Source organism: Gymnoscopelus braueri (assembly GCF_963280865.1).
Source record: "Gymnoscopelus braueri genome assembly, chromosome: 17".
Lineage (NCBI taxonomy): Eukaryota > Metazoa > Chordata > Actinopteri > Myctophiformes > Myctophidae > Gymnoscopelus > Gymnoscopelus braueri.
Genome location: NC_137617.1, coordinates 26653983 through 26674741, shown reverse-complemented (window position 1 = coordinate 26674741; position 20759 = coordinate 26653983). Strand labels below are relative to the sequence as shown.

The 20759-nt window shown below is 44.0% G+C and overlaps 1 protein-coding gene across 1 annotated transcript; it reads left to right on the top strand.

Moving 5' to 3' along the window:
• Nucleotides 1–1632: 1632 nt before the first annotated feature.
• On the top strand, nucleotides 1633–19175 carry LOC308104445 (ubiquitin carboxyl-terminal hydrolase 31-like; the record flags this gene model as incomplete). Its single annotated transcript, XM_080454855.1, has 16 exons — nucleotides 1633–2253; nucleotides 5783–5920; nucleotides 6492–6580; nucleotides 7999–8091; nucleotides 8518–8653; nucleotides 9992–10148; nucleotides 10394–10592; nucleotides 10707–10818; nucleotides 10928–11022; nucleotides 11770–11847; nucleotides 12235–12364; nucleotides 14109–14228; nucleotides 15369–15594; nucleotides 16683–16841; nucleotides 17238–17390; nucleotides 17632–19175. The coding sequence occupies 16 exons, from the start codon at nucleotides 1633–1635 to the stop codon at nucleotides 19173–19175; spliced, it is 4050 nt and encodes a 1349-aa protein (XP_080310981.1).
• Between the last annotated feature and the right edge of the window lie 1584 nt (nucleotides 19176–20759).

The window sequence follows — 20759 nt, the reverse complement described above, 5'->3', positions numbered from 1 at the left end:
AACAACAAAAAAATATTTCTTCTCCTCCCAAGATTTATATTACAGCAGCCTATTGCAGTGGTTCTGAACCAGTGGTCTGGGGACCACCAGTGGTCCTTGAAGGGGGGGGGGTGTACTAGGGGGTCCCCAGCAAAATTAGTTAACATATAGCGTCACAATCATTTTAACCACTTAGCTTTGGCTATTCACAAATAGCAGATCTACAAGCTCATAGCGCAGCACTGAGTGCCGCGCTATGAGCATGTAGATCTGCTATTTTAGAAAAATCTTGAAAATGTGTGCATATTTGGAATATAATATATTTTTTAAAGCGAACACTTTTAACTCAAATCTTTGCTTCTGGGGGTCCCCCCCGGCATAAAACATTTTCAGATGTGGGGGTCCGCGGCCAAATGCATATCAATTTAGGGGTCCTTGGCATGAAAAAAGATCGAAACCCAATGGCCTATTGTGAAGAGGGGAAAGCCATCCCTCGGATGGAGGAGACAGGCTCCAGCACAGCATCACATGCTGCTCTGTACCTGCTCTGCTCAAAAACATGGACCAGTGTTTGGCCGTGACGTCAGCCGTCACCGCCCTGCCCAGTGCCTGCCTGCAGTATCTGTGTGACTACAGATGATGGAGACCAGGAGGAGAGGAGCGGCCTTGTTGCGATGAATCAACACTGGAGGAGGCTGGAGAGAGAGGGGGGAAATAACAAGCCGTGATGACGGGACGATCGGACAGCTGTTAAAAAAACTTTGCTTTATGGAGATACCGAAACATACATCTTTATCCGCAAACCGATGAGTACTTTTTTAAAAGCCAGATCCATTAAGGAGCGGACGGGCTTATATAGGCTGGTCTATTATATAGCTACTGATCTGCGGACCCCTCAGTAGAGGAGGAGAGCACTGGATCAACGCGATTCCATGGGATCAATCAGAATATGGTGTTTTTTTTTTACAGCCATGCTCATACTCGCGGTTAAACGCACTTTGAAAAGCGTCGAAATCCTAAAAGGGTGGAGCTGCGGTTTGCTTTAATAAAACATGAGAAACATTGGGGATCTCGGTTGAAATGGTGATTTGCTGTTGATACACGAGAATCATTATTTTGATCTAGTCAACAGAGAGGAGCTAATTATTTTTTTCGCGTAAACCTAACGTGACACCTATATTAGATGTCCTCTTCTTCTCTCTGGACCGACGGGTCCAGATGATCCCAGATGATCCACTTGGATCGGGTCGGGACCACACTAGAAGGTGGATCTCCCTCCATCCCATGGAGCGTGTTTATGCAATCCGACGCAGTGATGCAAGTGGGCTGATGATGATCCGTGGCTCTTTTTTATGTTCCCGTGCTGTCATGATCATATTATTATTATCATGGTCTCCCTCGGAGCATGTTATGGAGCCATATAGAGGGTTTTAAGAGCCACAACATGATTCTATTATAGCTCTACGTGTGTGTGTGTGTGTGTGTGTGTGAACATCGGTTAACCTGTCGTGGTTGACTCGACTCGCCACAACAGTAGGAATGGCAGCGGGAGCGACGCTCTAAAAGAAGAAGGAGAGGAGAGGAGGACCCTGTCCAGGAATATTAGGCCTAATTGGGGAAGGGGAAACCCGTGTGGATCAACAGACAGCCATCATGTCGAAAGCCGCCGCCAGCAACAAGGAGAAGAAATCCTTCAGCAAGAAGCTGTTCCGGAGGAGCTCGGTCCGCTCGGTGGGGAGCTTCATGAACAGAGTCCTCCGGACGCTGTCCACTCTGTCTCACTTCGGCACGGAGGAGCACGCCTCGTCCGCCGACAAGAAGGACGATGCGACCTGTTTCATCCCCACGGCCACCCACGGGGGGTCCGCGGTGCCCTCCGACGACAGCGACTGCGGGGGGTTCCTCCTCTTCGGGGACAAGGTGCCCGGGGTGGCCGGGCTGAAGAACCACGGCAACACCTGCTTCATGAACGCCATCCTGCAGTGCCTGAGCAACACCGAGCTCTTCGCCGAGTACCTCGCTCTGGAGCAGTTCCGAACAGGAGGGGGATCAGACGGGGGTCTGGGTCAGGGTGCGACCACCACCACTACCACCACCCCCACGGGCAACAACGACGTGAAGTCCGGCTCCAAGGCCACCAGCAACGGGGTCCTGGTGCAGAAGAAAGGCGGCGTCGGCCAGCAGGAGTCTGGGGAAGTGACCGAGCAGCTGTCTGGTCTGGTCAGGGCGCTGTGGACCTTCGAGTACACCCCTCAGCACAGCAGGGAATTCAAGGTAAGTTCATGAGCTATTATTATTATGAGCACATTTCAGCTGCGATTTTAATTTGGACTGAGTTCTGTGTTTTTGTTTGAACTGGGTAGGATTACATTATTTCCCCTGTTTTTATTGCTACGTCTATTTATGTTGCATTTTTATCCTGATTTTATTCTGACTTTTGTATTTTATTTGTATTCGCAATTCTGAAGTGGAGTACAAGAATGAATGAGTACAAGAACATATATTTGCTGCTACAAGCTGTAGCCTGTAGGCTACCTGCATGTGACAATAAAACACACTGAACATTATTCCTCCACAAGTAGCCTATTAGGCCTATAGTCTGCATGCAGGAAAAGGAATAAGGTGTCCTTTATATGCACCTGTAGAATACAGTATAGCCTAAATCTCTAGTCTAGGGTAATAATGTTAGCATTTGATCACTGGGATATTGCTGGCCTAGACATATTGGCTGGTCTGGTTTTGTAGGTGATTTCACTAAAACGGTGCTACCTTGGAATTACCTACAGTAGGCCTATAGGCTACTTTGGTTAATTATTATTTCTGTAAGTTTGTACATTTTTCATATCAATTAGGCCTAATTAATCTCATGCATTATTTTCCCTTTTAGGCCATGCATTCTTCCACACAGACCAATTATAGTTGCAATCCATGTAATAACCATTATTACTAAACCATAGTAGGGTCAAAGATAGCTATTTGGACTAGTGTCTTATCCTAATACTGTTACTGTACATACACACCTAGTGTTAATTTATCCTTTTGTAACTCAGAGTACAGACCCATAACGGGTCTATTTAGTTACAGGTGTGCAATCTCTGAGTTAAATGAACACTGAGGATTTGACTGTGTACTTTGGGGGGCTTACAGGTAATGTGTCAGAAGTATTAAAGTTCAGCTGGGGAAAATAATCCACTTCAACTATACTTCTGTATTCTAAATGCCTCTTCGTAGAGTTACCAGTCCTAGAATGGTAAAACATCCAAACACCAGTCTATTTAGCCTATTAGCCTCAATACAACATTTTAAAACATTTGGAATAGCCTTCATCAGGACTACACAGGCAGGTTTCCTTTCCAGCACTACAAATAATGTCTGTCACATTCACAAATGTTACTTTTCATCAGGGATCAGGGCCTGTATAGTTTACCTGTTTCTTTTAGACAGATTCTTGTCCCATCTTATGGGTTCAAAATAAAAATAGGAGGGGAACTGAACATTGCTTATTCCTGACACTGCTACTATTTCTGTCCCTTTCTTCTTCCCTTGGTTGTCAGCCAGAGTACAATCTGTCGATTTGATATAGATTAGTCACTTTAGAGTGCCAGGCCTTGATTCCAGGGTGTGAGCTGGCATCAGAAATGAAGCACACCCTCTGAATATGAAGAACGGTGCTAAAAGGGATATTTCATATTTGTATCTGGTTAATATCCTGGTCCAGGTGTCTTCATTTATTAATTTCAGGGCTTGAATTTGGAGACAATGGAGGCAGGATTTGATTGCTGCTGTTGTTGTATGTAAATGGATTGTAAACAGTTTCTGTGTGATTGCCTTCAGCAGGCACAGCCTTTCAGTCAAAACACTGAAGCAGTACTAGTGAAGACTAGTGTACAGAATTCTGTTCCTTTTTTTTGCATCGACCTCTTTAGTCGTTTCTTCCACCTCATATGCACCTGTTAAAAGCATTTCAGGTGTGCAAAATATATTCCTAAATATTTGACACTCCATAGGACTGAGGCAAGTTCTTTTTGGACTGACTGAACATGCTTTCCATTCAAGCTGACCCAGATGCACTTGTTAAAATGTGAACTCTTCCTTTAAGGTATTTGGAAGAAAAAAAATGCGTGTGCTTCATTCAATTGATTTTTCTTTGCTGCACTACCCAAACCCTATATATCAGAAACTTAAATGCAGTTAATTGAAGTTCACTGAAGCATGCCATTTCCGATGCTCGTGTAGATTACAGGAGGCCCAGTGACCGCATGTGAGGTTGCCTTGCAGCTCCATAGCTTATTGTCCAGGACCACAGTATCAGGCTTTATTGAAAGCACTTAGCACTGCTCATTAGGAATACATCAGTGGTGATTACACAAGGGAATGAGACATCCATTTGGTCTCAGAAGCATTTGGTTTGAGCAACATTGTTGTCAAGTACCACCCAAACTGACTAAACTCATAGTCTTGTAAACAAATTTGCCAGGATGAGTTTTGTCCCAAAATAATTTGCCCTCTTTGAAAAAGGCAACTATACTGTTAACATAAAATGAAAACTGACAGTTATCATTTTATAAAGGATAGTAGAAGACTTTAGTGCCTGGCTGAAACGATAATGTTACATTTACCTACTGGTATGTTCGACATTAGCCTATATTGACTTATTGAATGATTGATGCTATCAATATAATCATTGGCACAATAAGCAGTAAAGGCTGAACTTAAAGTTGTTGTTTTCCTAGATTGCTTGCAATTTTCTGCATCTGCACGTATTGTATGTTTTTTTTTAACAGAACACTGTGTCAGTGAAATTAATCAATTTGTAATGGATTGATTGGGCTTTTTTTGTCACTCATAAGTACCAGACACAAAGTATGAACAAACTTGTTTTGTCTTGGACATGTTTTGTTGCCAACTTGACAGCACTGTGGAAGGTGCACAACATGCAGCTACAGTATGTGCAGGATACACTATTTTTGGTAGAACTACTGTAAATAGACACACAGAACATTGTCCTAGAACTGCTTCCCTGTTGGATTTCCCCTCATTTTGGCTCACACTTTACAGTAATAAAAAACAGCAACACCTTGACTTAACCACTTTCAACCTGGCCATGTCATTATTATAGGGAAAAATATATACATAATGTTTTTTCAAATTCTTTCACAATGTTTCTGATCTACAATCTCACAACATGTCGCATTGCAACTCTGATATTTTAGAATAGCCAAAGTATAAAAGGTCTTCAGTGAGTTAAAGAGGCATTCTCTGTGTTCAAGCCTTGGGATGGAATGCTTGCACTTTAAGTATACGCCACACTTTGCGTAAAGTGTGTCTTGCCTTGGTAATGGGTTGAAGAAGAGGAGCAGTAGTCCCATGAGGCAGGCTCATAATGCTCAGTCTCCTCACATCTTTGACCTTCCGTGACATCTGATAGGCCTGCTCCGAGTAGAGGTGACTTCGCTGCCGCCCCCTGCTCTGCGAGCACACGCTGTTGTTGAGCGTCAGTGGCTAATGTTAAAGCTGTCGATTTCCGGCCCCGCTGTCGCGGGCGTGTCGACGAGGCCTCTCCCAGGCCTGCTCTTCATCACAGCCACCACCCACGTCTCCATCACCTCCACCACCAACCTTCAGGAATAACGCTGACCGTGGCATCCTGGGGGAAAAAAGAGCCTGCTGAATATTTCATGACGGGCCCCACTGTGATAGGAAGAGAAATGGTGCCCGTTTGAAAATGCTTTTCTGTTTTCCAGAAGCTGCTCGCTAGGATCTGATGGGTCTGTTACCACTGTTGTTCTCTTGTGTGCTCCAGAATGTGGTGTCCAAGAGTGCCCTCCAGTTTCGGGGCAATGCCCAACACGATGCCCAGGAGTTCCTCCTGTGGTTGCTGGACAGAGTTCACGAAGATCTCAATAACATCGTCCACCCTGACAGCAGACCCCCCAGGAAGGTAAAAAAAAAAAAACGACCCAAAATTATGTGCATCATATTGGACAAATCTATATTCAGCAATTTACGTAAGTAAACCATGTCCTTGGGTCTTCCAAGACAGTGGTTCTCAACCTGTGGGTCGGGACCCGACCTATAAAAAGTGGTCAAACATTGGTCAAATTGTCAAATAATATAAGAAAGAGGCGAAACATTTGAAAATAGCCGATCTACAAGCTCACAACGCCTCGCGTTGCGAGGCGTTGTGAGCTTGTAGATCTGCTATATTCACTGTTCCCCACTTTTCTGGGGGGTCCCCAGTTCAAATATGATTATTTTGGGGGGTCACGGCCTGAAAAGGTTGAGAACCACTGTTCTAAGACAGACTGTGTACGGTTTAACAATAGTCTTGTCCCAACATTTCTCATTTGATCAATAATAACTACAGTATATACTGAGATTATTGTATTAATACTTTGATAATAACAATGTAACTGCAATGTGTGCAGTATGTACTTATATACATTATGATCCTGTGTATTTTGTGATTGTCCCTTCTAATGGACATTTTAAATCTGTGTAAATGTCTCCAGCCTCCACTAGAAGATGAAAGCGTCCCTGAGGGATCTCCTCTCCCAGCACCTGCCTCCTTTGTACAGGAGCTGTTTCAGGCTCAACACAGGTCAGAAACCTCATCATTGTGTTACCAGGCTAATTTGAGAAGCTCTCTTCCTGCACACTCCTGTTTCCTAAGGTTGTCATGTAATTGTTTTAACCTTCATAACTCCCTAAGAATATCGAATCAGATTACACAGGTTTTTTCTAAAGCTCACTGTCTCTGTGTATATACCCCCATCTTGTAGCTATCATAATTTTTATCCCAGCCCACTCTGACAGGGTTTTTTATTTCTGGTGTGGTTGGGAAAAGGTGCTGACCGTTATTAAATACCTTAATGGTCACTGTGCCTCATTCGACTGAAAGCTAGATGAAATCTTTCCCATACACATTCCTCCATGTACCTAGAGTACAGATTAGAGCAGGGCTACTCAACTTAAGATGGCTCAGGGGCCACTCAGCAAAATACCAAAAGTCCAAGGGGCCGCCATAAAAATGACGGTCCTATTTTGGATTTTTCGATTTTGTAACGCACAAGAAAATGTACATTTTGACATCATATTCTTTTCACTGTACCAGTTTATTTTGTGTTGTGTGTATGTCCAGTGGCAGACACCTATCCTGGGCGCGCGGCAAAGCCGCGCGGCCGGAAAAATGTGGGGGTCAAACCCCCCCAAAAACCCGAAATGCATAGAAAACTATGCATTATACCTGTAACAATTGACGCACCTGTATGTATGTCTGTCTGTTTGTTTTTGAAAAATGTTTTAGCAACCCATATATTTGAACGAAAATGTATATTTTTATCCTGTGCTTTTTTTTGACCATGAGGGGGCCGCCAAGACGCTGCGATCGGGCCGCATGCGGCCCGCGGGTTGAGTAGCGCTGGATTAGAGACTTAAAAGCTGCCCTGCAGACCATCCATTCTATGATCTTATTTTGTTTACTTCACACAAAAAAAAACATTTAAAACAAACACACTTCTCTATGACGGATTGACCGATACAAAATCTCATGGGACTCAGTGTGCAAACACCTCCAGTATACTGTTACTCTCATTTACACCTGTGAGCTGCCCGGTAAAACTCACAGTCATACTATGCTCCACTTGAGCAGTTGGGGGTTGAGTGCCTTGCTCAAGGGCACTTCAATGGTATGTATTTTGGGAGGGGTGAGTGTCTGTAATTTAGCCTGGCATTGGCCAGACTGATGAACGTGGATTCACTCGCAAGTTCCTCCTCCACCGGGAGGAACGTGAGAGTGAATCCACGTTATCAGTCTGGCCAATGCCAGGCTATCTGTAATTCACTTCTTCTCCCCAATTTAGTCATTATGCCAGTTCCCCTTGAACAACGAACTAGACCAGGGGTTCCAAACCTTATGCCAACAAGGACCCCCAAAATAGCTACAGCCAGATAGCCAGAGATTCCCTCGATATGTTTTCACTTCACGTTTCTATGTTTTATTTCTGTGTTTCGTTGTAGGTCCTCTTTGACCTGTCCTCACTGCCAGAAACAGAGCAACACCTTTGATCCTTTCCTCTGCATCTCACTGCCCATCCCAGTACCTCACACACGGTGAGGATTGTGTGTGCGTGTGTGTGTGTGTGTGTGTGTGTGTGTGTGTGTGTGTGTGTGTGTGTGTGTGTGTGTGTGTGTGTGTGTGTGTGTGTGTGTGTGTGTGTGTGTGTGTGTGTGTGTGCGTGCGTGCGTGCGTGCGTGCGTGCGTGCGTGCGTGCGTGCGTGCGTGCGTGCGTGCGTGCGTGCGTGCGTGCGTGTATAAATAAAAACAATAAACAAAAAAAAAATATATATATATATATTTAGAGTTGAAAATGGATTTCAAAAGAGTGTTGTCAAACCAAGAAATTGTTGAAGAGCTCTACTTAGATCCGTCAAGAGGAAGAGGCTAAAATTGGAAGGTCTGTAAACTTTGAAGTGCTGTGTTCAAATGATTGTCGCATTAAACAGCTGTTTTATTTCATATTCTTCTCTGCCTTCCAGGCCTTTGTACGTGACGGTGGTGTACCAAGGAAAGTGCTCTCACTGCATGAGAGTGGGCGTGGCAGTGCCTCTGTCCAGCACTGTGTCCAGGCTGAGACAAGCTGTAGCACAGGAGACCAAAATCCCCACCCAACAGGTGCGGTGACACCATTTATTTGGTGCTAAATGTCTCTAGCATCACGAATGTCCCAAGTTCAAGACACTGTTGTCCCCAAGTAGTATATGTGACGATTAATTTTCACGTAAATAATTTTCCATTAATGATTGAATTGTGTTTTTGTCGTTGAACACTAGAACATAAGAATACAAATTACATTTCTGTTTGGCTTTAACGCGAAGTTGCACAAGATATGACAAATAACCTAAATATACAAAGACATTTATGACATATTGAATGACTTATTTTATAATGTAATACTTTCCGGAAAATTATAGTCGATCTACAAGCTCACAACACGTCGCATCGAGACGTGTTATGAGCTTGTAGATCTGCTATTTCCACTATATATATTTTTTTATGTTTGAAAATATAAGAACATTTTTCAACATGGAAACAATTATGACAATAACGATTATACTAAATCATTGAGATTCTTTCCAATAATTGCGATTCTCTCAAATAATTGCGATTAGACCATTATGTAATAACTCTGACAGGCCTACCAAGTAGGACATCTATTTTCCTGCAAGACATAAAACACGGCACACATCATTGTAAATCCCGAGTGTTCGTTTAACGCTGAATGTGTACAAATTCACACGCACGTAAACGTTAAATCAACATGGTATTAACACATTTTGCCCTGTACTCCCAATAGACAACACAGAATACACAGAAGGCACTTTAATTTAACACATTATGACATGAAATGGCATATAATTATACACAGGGAGTTAGCTATATAGGGATTAAAGTGAAGTTCCAAGCGGAGGCTTTCTCCAAATGGGTTATCTGAGGGTGAATGGACTACAGTACAGGAACCCATGACCTTACAGAAGTACATAAACCTCAAGTCCAGTTCAGTATCGGTACTGTGTCATTTAAAGTGAATGCTGCCAAAGCCATGAAATAATACAAATGGCAGAGAAAAGGATGTCAGTGAACTGTTCGAAGAATTTACAATTCTGTTACATAGCTCAGTGAAGCGGTATGTTTGATCCCTCCATGAAATATTGCCTCTTTGGTGTTTCAAGGCTTTTCAATCCCAGTGAAAGCCATTGGGTGTGGCATGTGGTATTTGCTCGATTAAAAATTCATCCTGTTTCATACTGTCTACACTTCTATGCATACAGTGTATTACATTGTATCTATTCCATTTTTAGCAGTTTTTTTAATCAATCCCGTACTTCCCGGATTTACGTACGGATTTCAAATGTTTTCTGAGTTTCCATCATGCCTTTGTGCCCATGCCTCTGTGCTGTGTTATATAACATCCGTTTCTATGCCGTGCCTCTGTTCCGTGTGTCTAATCAGATTGTCCTGACTGAGATGTACTATGACGGCTTCCACCGTTCCTTCTGCGATGACGAGGATGACCTTGAGATCATTCAGGAGAGCGACTCCATCTTTGCCTTTGAAACACCTGAGTTATTCAGACCAGAGCAGATCCGCTCACAGCGAGGAGGAGGAGGTACAGTATATCTGACATTCTGATTCCTCTCAAATCAGTTTAGCTTACATGCAGGCCAGACTGAGGCCAGATTAGATTACACAGGAATCAACAAGAGAGAAATGCTTTAAACCGGAAGCCATTACACAAACTTGCTTGCTATATGGTGAAGTTCCGGTAGGAAGAAGCACACACGGTTTTCAACTTTGTCTTTGTTTGTGGTTTTCTTTTTGTTGACAAATGTACAGCGTATGCACTGCCTACAGGGAGTCCGCATGCCAACCTGAACCAGAACAACTTGAAGTATGGGACGGATAATAACAGGCTATCAACACAAACACAAGAGGCTGGAACGCCGCCTCCGAGTCCTAATAGGAACAGTGGCCAGGCCGATAAGGCCGATAAGGCCGATAAGGTGGTCCTGTTGGTGTGTAATAGAGCCTGTGCTGGACAGCAAGGACGCAGGTAAGACCCTACCTACCCAAACAACACATCCCGGATTGGACCTTTAAATTGAAAAAAAAGAAGAAAAAAAGAATGACCATAAAAATGCATTGTTTGTATGTGTAACTGTTGCAGGTTTGGAAATCCGTTCGTGCTGTATCTGGAGCGTATGGTGACCTGGGACGTACTTCAGAAAGAGATCCTGGAGAAGATGAAACATCTCCTGCGCCCCGGAGTCTTTGTGCAGGTGCACACACATGCACACGCACCCACGCACTTCATGTTTGAAGTTGACAGCTAATAACTCATGTTATTGACGTGTCTATTGAAATGTAATTCTCCATGGCTGTCTGTAGGCGGGGCCCTTGAGTCTGCGTGTGGTGGGAGTGGTCGGGATCACATATCTGCTGCCTCAAGAGGAGCAGCCTCTCTGCCACCCCTCTGTGGAAAGGTAATGTCACTTTTCCACCAGCAGAGGGGGCTCAGGTCTCACCAGTGGTGGTGGGTGTATGAAGTCAAATTAAATCATCCTTTAATGGACTCAAACTCTGAGCTATACTGACCTCAGAACTCTTGCTGAGACATTTTTATGGTGGGGAACACCTAGCGCTGGAGTGACTGACCACATTTCTTTGGCTAGGATGTTTGTTTTGCATTCATTTATGGATAAATCCTCTTTCCGTTCTTACTGCTTTTGGATCGTCTTAGGGCAGGGGTCTTCAACAGGGGGTCCGGGACCACTAGGGAGTCCTCAGAGTTACTACAGGCGGTCCGCCAAATCTTTGTGTGATATATATATATTTTTTTACCTTAACCACTTGAACCCTAGCATCCCTTTTCTGAGGAGAACTTTAGCCAAAAATAGCAGATCTACAACTTATCTACTTGTCGATCGGCTATTTTTGGCAAAGAGGTATAGGTGTCGAGGGGAAAAAAGAACAGTAAACGTAAACAAAAAAAGTTGAATCTAAAACACAATTTTATACAATTTCGAGGGGGTCCCTGCTTCATCTCTCTCTCAGCTAGGGGGTCCTTGGGCTGAAAGCGTTGAAGACCCCTGTCTTAGGGTCTTAGATCTTAGGATTGATTCATGACTCTGCTTTTTGCCCTCATTGTCAGTCATTCTGGATGAGACAGAGAGAGCATATTATGACTAAAATGTAACGTAATTAATTGTAACAATTCTGTGTTTTAACAGGGCATACAAGTCCTGTGGTGCTGGAGGACCACCTCATGTCAAAATAGTGGTCGAATGGGACAAAGAGACAAAAGACTAGTAAGCATCATGACTTCATTTAGTGTCACACATCTCGGTGGGTTATCGATGTTCTGTTGATCATGTTTTGTTTGTCATTTGCAGTGGTGGAAAGTAACTAAGTACATGTACTCAAGTACTGTAATTAAGTATTTCCAATTTTCAATATTTTTACTTCTACTCTACTACATCTCAGAGGCAAATATTGTACTTTTACTCCACTACAACTATTTGAAAACTTTAGTTACTAGTTACATTGTAGATTTAGATTTTATTTCAAAACAGACATCAACCACTTCAACCCTATGTACAAACATTTCGGCCACTTGAAAAGCAGCCAAAAATAGCAGATCTACAAGCTCAAAAAAGACAAAAAGACAAAACAAATTGTGCTTGTTCCTTCTGCAGTCTTTTCAAGCGGACCGAGGATGAATACATCCCGGATGCTGAGAGCGTGCGTCAGGTGAAGGACCTGCACCTCCAGCCACAGACCTGCTCCATTGCCCAGTGCTTTCAGCTCTACACCAAAGAGGAACAGGTGGGCTCATTATATCCTACTGTCCAATATCAATATCTTCTGTCTGTCTGTCTGTCTGTCTGTCTGTCTGTCTGTCTGTCTGTCTGTCTGTCTGTCTGTCTGTCTGAAAATGTTATTTTTGCTTAAGTCAGCTCCTCATGACACTGGCCACCTCTGGTAAAACCGCCTATCTCCTAATTGAAAAGGATCATGCTGTTCCTTCCTCTTTTAGTATAATGGCCCATCTCCCGAGTGTGACTTGGGCCAAAATAGGCAATTTGTCTGGAGTAAATCAGTAAATCATTTGGCCTAAGTCAGGTTTAATCCTATTTAAACCTATTTAAATCTCTTATGTTACATAACTGACAGACAGTGTTATTTTGTGAGCAGGAAGCGGTGGGGGGTTGGATCGTGTACTGAAGGTACGGGCAGGGCCGGATTAACCCTTCGTGGTGCCCGGTACTACGACCCGTTTCGGTGCCCGGGTTGCTTCTAAATCTCGGCGCTTTTCGGTGATAGTTCAGTCTTCTTTCACTTTCTCCCCACCGTTTGGTCCCCCCCCCCCCCAGGTTGGTGCCCTGTGCTTCAGCACCTAAAGCCCTTCCGTAAATCCTGCACTGGGTACAGGGGTGCAATGCAGGACAGTATAAGCCATCACCAGTGTTTTGTAAAGAGCGTAGGCAGCAACTGGAAGCCAGTGAAGGGGACACAAAAGAGGGGAGATTTTTGTGACGTTGAACACCAGGCATTCTGCGTCATCAGTGCATTAGTGAGCATGCTGGAAGACCGGCAAGGAGGGAGATGCAATAGTCGAGCCTGGAGGCTTCGATAAGGAGCTGGGCAGACGCCCTGGTGAGGCAAGTTCTGATCCTTCGTATGTTGTAAAGTGTAAACCTACAGGATCAAGTGATTGCTGCCGATGTGTGCCTGGAAGGACAGCTGACCGTCCAGGACCACACCCAGGCTGTTGGCAGTCGGAACAGGAGTAACTAAGGAGATGAAATTGGAAAGATCCTGCAGGGGGCAGTATCTTAGCATATAGCCTGAGCTTTAATTACAAAATGAGATCTGTAGTCACTGTAGTTGCTGTCCCAATTCTTTTCAAGTCAAGTACTTTGGGTGCACACATCTCCAGATATGGACTAGTATCAGTCATCAATGTGTCCGTACACGGACAAGTGTGTCCGTGGCAAGACTTGGCCTTGACCGCGGCAAATTTTAGATTTTGACATTTTAATCCCAATTACTGAATGTCCAGGTTTTCCTCAGAATATGTACAGTATGACAATGAATTACTATGACACTATGGCACATTAGGAGTCCACTAGGACAGTGGTTCTCTAACTTTTTATTGTCAAGAACCCCCATAACTCTGATAGTGCTCAAATGGAACCAAATGGACCCGTAGGGTTCCATTTGTGCACTGACTCTCAGAGTTACACACCTGTAAAGGTCTTTTAAGGCTATAGCTCCTTATGTGTTTCTGGTAATATTATTGTCCGCTCATTTTGTATGTCCATGGCTAAAAAATGTCCACCACAAGCCAGCATGGCGAGGACCCGTGACTAGTATATAAATTATATTCTGGGAATATTGAATGACTGCATGGAATGGTTGTACAGCGATGGTTGTTATTTGTGTACGATGTGAATACTAATGGAAGTTTTCATTCGCAGGGTAGTACTCTTTGCAGTGTTGTAACGTTCATTTCCACATGCTTTACTATGCTGTGTTTAAACCCCGGGTGTGTTCACAATACTTCCAGCTTGCTCCGGATGATGCATGGCGCTGTCCGCACTGTAAGCAGCTTCAACAGGGCAGCATCAAGCTCAGTCTGTGGACCCTGCCAGACATTCTCATACTTCACCTCAAACGATTCCGACAGGTACTGATTAGGGCATAAAAGAGCACAATGGACATAAACTCTTAAGCATGTACTTTGTTATTCCAGTCAAGGAATGCACATATCGTTTCTGCAGAACTGCAATCAATCAATCAACCAATCAATCAATCAATCAATCAATCAATCAATCAATCAATCAATCAATCAATCAATCAATCAATCAAGAAGGGGACTGAGGCTAGAAGGGGATTGGGAAGGTGGAAGATTGAGATTAATGTTATATCTTTACCTTTTATCTTTTATATAAGCTTATACATACGGATTAAACAACCACGTATACATATACATAATACTAGTACAATACGCAGTACAATCCTCAGTGTTAAAAACACTCAACACTGGGGATGTTCCTGTGCATAGCATGTATTGTTCTTTGCATGTATTCTGGACCCCAGGAAGAATAGTCTCCACTAAGGTGTAGACTAATGGGGATCCTTAATAAACAATAAACAATAAAACAATAAAACAATAAACAATAAAGTACACGTACAGTAACTAGGGCTGCCACAGTTAATTGAACTAATTGATTTAAACGATTATAAAAAATGATGCATTTTAATGAAATCATAGGTTTAGAAAAATAGCAAAAATAGCCAATCTGCAAGCTCGTTGTGAACTTGTAGATTTGCTAATTTTGCAATTTTTGTACAACAGAATTGTGCCACGAGGTCCACGAAGAATAAAATACGGCTTAAGGTTAATCAGACAAATAAATGTTGTCGATTGTTAAAAAATCTAACATAAAAGATAACCCGCTTCTCGATTAATTGAACAAGTAATCAATAAAATAATCGCTAAGACGATAATGTTAATCATGTATAGCAGTGGTTCTCAAACTGGGGTTGGGGACCCCCAGGGGTCCTTGGGGGGGGGTTCCAGAGGGTCCCCAGCTAAATTTGGCTGTTCAAAAATAGCAGATGTACAGCTCCCGCTGCACGACTTCATTGCATATCTGCTATTTTTGAATATTATTTTTTTAAATCATGAAAGTATTGGAAAATATTTTGCACACATTAGAATTTTTTAACACAAATCTTCTCTTCTGGGGGTACCTGGCACTAAACCTTTTAAGATGGGGGGGGTCCGCGGCTAAATACATATCTGATGTGATGCGTCTCCCAGGACGGGGACCGGCGGATGAAGATGCAGAACATGGTGCGCTTCCCGCTGAACGGCATGGACATGGCGCCCCACATGGTGAAGAGGAGCCAGAGCAGCTGGAGTCTGCCCTCCCACTGGTCGCCGTGGAGACGACCTTACGGCATGGGCCGTGACCCAGAGGACTACCTGTACGACCTGTACGCTGTGTGCAACCACCATGGGACCATGCAGGGCGGGCATTATACAGGTAACACAATCCATTGATCGTCACTGTGTCGGGTGGAAACCTTGTATGTCCAAAATTGTTACTTTTCAAAAAAAAAAAAAAGAAACGTAACCTTTGTTCCGATGCATACAATGTAGTTATTATATTAAATAAGAAAAAGTGGTTGCGCATCAACAATGAGTTTTCTCATTGGAGTGCTAGGGCCAAAATCCAGTATACAGGAATTGAAAGAATCCCAAAAAGGTAGCACATCCGAAATTTCAAGTCAATGGAGGACAAAGTACTCACATTTCCACTTCTTTTATTGGCACACACCAATAAACGAACGCTTACGCATTTTGGCTATGAGCCTTCATCAGAGCAAGTGCTCTTTTTGCTATTTTTGTGTGACACTGTAGTATGACGAAATAGGGCATTCATTTATGAAAAAAACATGGAGATACGTGCTTTCTGCTAGCCTGATTATCAGCCTCAAGCTGCGTAGAGCTTCAGTCTGACATTGGCTCCAGTGTAGGCGATTACAAGGGGGAGGGGATTAGAGTTTCCCTAAACCAATCCTAAGGGATCCCCACGCCCACCTCCGACTCTCATTGGACAATACATTTTGTACCGGAGAAGTCCTAGGTTCCCATTTACAACCAAGAGGCAGTCTACTCAGAGAGTGGGCGGGGTCTATGGTATGGAACCAGGCTAGGTTTCTGCCTGACAGCGACATGATACTGTTATTGGAAGCACAGTGTGTTTTGAACCTAAAAGTCCCAATACTGCTCTTATCAGGTTCCCACAGGAAAAACTAAATTCACTATGCTGCACCATTCTCTTGGAATCGATTACAAAAAATATATTCTCTCATTGGAATTGATCATTTTAATGAATAAGTTGGACACCTGCTTGCCATAGACGGCTTGTGTTTTTAAACGGTGCTTTTACTATCTTATTTACTTGTTTTTACATTCATGTGAAACTACGTATATGTGTGCTGCCTTCTTTGCCAGGGCCCACTTGAAAAAGAGATGAAAATCTCAATGTGGTTTTACCCAGGTAACATAAAGGATAAATACAAATAATTATAATTGTTGTTTCATTGTCATTTTCCTTTTGTCTTGTAGCTCACTGTAAGAACTCCATTGATGGGCAGTGGTACTGTTTTGATGATAGTGATGTCCAATCCATATCTGATGATGACGTTTGCAAGCAGACTGCCTACATCTTGTTTTATCAAAGACGCGCCACAATACCATCGTGGTCTGCTAACAGCTCTGTGGGAGGTATGGTGTGAACTATTGTTTACTCAGTTTAACTGCACTGTTAAATAATGCAATCTCCTATTTAAATGTCATGCTTTACTCATTTACATTGAAAATGAGGGGCTCGGCCAGCGGTCCGGGCACCTTTAGGCTCCAAAGTAGCCTGACAGCGCATTGCGGATTCAAGTCCCGATCCCGACAGCCTTTGCTGCATGTCACTCCCCATCTCTCTCCCCGTTTCCTGTCAACCTACTATCCTATCAATAAAAGGCATAAAAAAGCCCAAAATAAATCTTTAAAAAAAAATTATAATGAGGGGCTCTGCCCTCAATGTATATTTAATAAATAAACGTTGAATGAATGAAAGAACTTGTGGGGGACGCCTCTGTATGTTGAACCTTCTGTTTTGGCCCTCAGGATCCACCAGCTCCTCGCTCTGTGAGCACTGGATCAGCAGGCTGATGGGCAGCCGTCCGCCTAGCCAAGCCTCATCTGGCTCCTCCAGGCGCACCTCGCTTGCCTCCCTCTCAGAGTCAGCTGAGTTTGCTGCAGAACGGAGTGAAGATGACGGTACGTTACATTCAGGAGAGTGGACATTCCACCTTTCATAGTTTTTTTTGCTTCCGTTTTGTGACAGACACATCCTACATAATTCAGTTTTTTTCGGTACTGTGACAGACACGTCTTACATAGTTTTTTTTCCTTTACTGTGACAGACACATCCTACATTGGTCTTTTCCTGTACTGTGACAGACACATTGACATTGTTCTGAATAATTCTTTTTGTTACATGTGCTATTCTATCAAGCAGGCCTTTCCACCCGACCAGCAGTGCGGGGCATGCAGAGGCAGACATTTTCATCAAGGTCTTCCATGGCCAGTCCCCTGGCACTTAGTGAGAATGGCACCAAGCCCCCCTGGCCTATCTCTGCCAAACTCCAACGCCGCTCCAATTCTCCATCTCGCTTTTCCCTGGACTCCCACTCGTCCTCCCCCACACTGGAGAGGATCGGAGAGGCTGACGACAAGGCCTCACCCTCCTACTTTAATGACAAACTGTCCGGGGGCAAGGCAGCACTGGAGGGTAACCCAAGTGGCAAGAGGCTAGTGGAGCAGGGTAATTCCAAGGCTGCATCCCAAGCAGAGCAGAGAAGCTCTACTGGGGATAACAACAACATAGCTACTGCTGCGGATAAGGGCAGTCCTGGACATGGGGTAACATCCAAGGAGTCTAAACAACGGAGTGGGGGTGGTAGCGAGAGCACCGGAGGAAGAAGGACTTCCGCCAAGGCCTCTTTGGAGTCTGAAAGGAGCCCCAAGAAGCGCCCTGCCACCTCGTCAACCTCCTCCAGCTCCCCATCGCGTGCGTCTCCTGCTGTTGACAAGTCGCCGTCCCGAGCACAGGCCAGGAGTGCTGCCACAGCGTCTAACCCCAAAGACAGAAGCCCTTCAGGACCTCCTAAAACTAGCAAGGCTGCGGCCTCCAAAACGGCCACTCCTTCGAAAAAAGGGTCAGCCCAATCCCAGGAGACGTTACATCCTGAGTCCGCACAACAGAGGAAAAGCGGTTCTCCAGGATCACAAAACTCACGCCCTCCAAGGAAGTCGTCGCCCAGAGGGGCAGAGAAGAGCTCAGCTTCAAGCAGGACTAAAGCAGCCGACAGGAGCGCCAGCCGAGAGTCCTCACGGACCAATGCGGCGTCCGAAAAGAAGGTCAACCACGGGGGCTCCTCCTCTCGAGCAAATGGAGGTAGTTCAGCTCGGAGCGGAGAAGGTAGCCGGGCGGAGGGCAAGCCGGTTCGCGGTGCGGAGAGCAGGCCAGGGGGCCGGAGTTCCAGTAGCAGCTCTTCGTTGACCAGCCTTCGGTCTTCGAGTGTCGGGGTCTCGTCTGCGAACGCGGCCCCGTCATCAAGGGGACCTCGGAGAAATAGTAAGACAGAGGACAAAGGCTTGTCATTCTTCAAGACTGCCCTGAGGCAGAAAGAGACCCGCAAGTCAACTGACGGGGGTAAATCTGGGGCAACGGAGGCTAAAGGTGGTCCGGAGGATGGCGTTGGAGATGCACCTGGAGAGAGAGTCGCAGAGGGAGCGCTCAAGAAGGCCCAGAACACGTCTTCAGAGGCCCAGACTAATCCGTCCGCAGTCAAAGACAAGGAATTGACCAAGGCGTCTGCTTCGGCTAAGCGTTCGTCGCTGCTCTCCGCCAAGTCTAAGTCTTCCACTGCAGAGACAGAGAGCGCCCAGGCCTCTACCAATGGGAAAGATCCACCGAAGAAAGAGCCTGCTAAAAAGACTACTATGCCGTCTAGAAAGATCCCTATTAACAGTACGCGGACCACCCAGAAGCCCAAGTAAAGTGACTTGGAAGGGCTGATAACTATTCTATTATTCTATCCATAGTGCAGCTCCAAGATGTTTCCAAACCATTTGAAGTGGTTTTCTTGTCAGAGGAAATGTTCAAAGCACCTATAGCTTTCAATTGGTTAATTATTACCAGCTGCCATATTGGACAGTTACTGTCCAATTTGTTTAATAGTTATTTAGGAATGGATTTAAACAAAGCACTTTGTATGGTTTGCATTGAATTTGAAGTATATTATATAGTATTGTATAAACCTACGGACCACACATGTACAGTATATTGAGTATAAAGCATTTCTGCCTGGTTCTGTCTGTAGCATACTGTGGCAAAGGTGCGCGCGTCTCGGGAAGAGGTACAGTAGAGCAGTGGTTCTCGAACCTTTTTCAATTTCAAGGACCCCCAATTTGGTATTGCATTAGACCAGTGGTTCTCAAACTTTTACATTTCAAGGTCTCCCCTTAACTCTGACAGTGTACAAATGGAACCAAATGGACCCGTTAGGGTCCATTTGGTTCCATTTGTACAGACTTCTAAGGGTACAGACTTCTAAGGGTCAATTTAGACCCCCCGAATGGAACCCACAGAGTCCCTGGAATCCCCTTTTAGAACCACTGCATTAGACCACAGACCCCATAACTAGAGTGAACACTCTCAGATATACAGACCTGTGAGGTTTCTGTGTGGTTCCTAACTATCAATCATTTATAGCTGGGGACCCCCCTAGGTTTCCACGGACCCCCACTTTGAGAACCACTGCATTAGAGATGAAACTGTGGCTATGCACAAGACTGAAAGGCTTGTATGACGGCGGAAGGAGATCTTTTTTGAGATGTACGTCAACATCGAACGCTCAGTGACCAAAGGTAGTTTGCTGGTTGTTTCCTGATGTGCTGAGGCAGCGCGGCCATTTAAAGATTTCCAAAAATGTCCCTAAACATACAGTACAGTTCCTCCTGAGACTGGGAGATTTGAATTAGGAGCCTTGTATTAAAAGCAAAACATCAGTGCCTCAGATAATCATTATGTCATGTATTTAATGTCTATTCTAAATTGTATAACGCCAGGTGTTGCTATATTTATAATGCAATTTTGATATTTATTAAGCACTGAAAATACCTGTATTGTGTAATACACAAGTAACCCTGCTTAACTGCACATGCGGTTGACATGTTGAATCCTATCTTAATATGCTCCTTGATGTGTTATAGTATTTGTGCAATGACCTTTAAAGCAGCGTCTACTGTATGTGCATCCGAGATGAGACGTGTCATCGTGAGGCCCAGTCCAAGTATAAAAATGGAGCACGTTACTGGTGTTAAAAGTCTGAAGACTACGGTTTGTAATGGTATTTTAAATGTAATAATTGAAGAGTTTCACTCCCAGCATATTATATATCCACCTAGGAAAAAAAAACTTTCCCAGAAGTCAATCATTCCATATCTGTTAAATAGAGCTTATTCTGATCCATAGAATTATTATTTAGTTTTACCTGCTGTACTTTTAGAATTTGTACAATCCAGTCACAATTTATACACTTTGTACTATGAACCTTTTTTTTGTTGTTGTTGTTCCCGCTT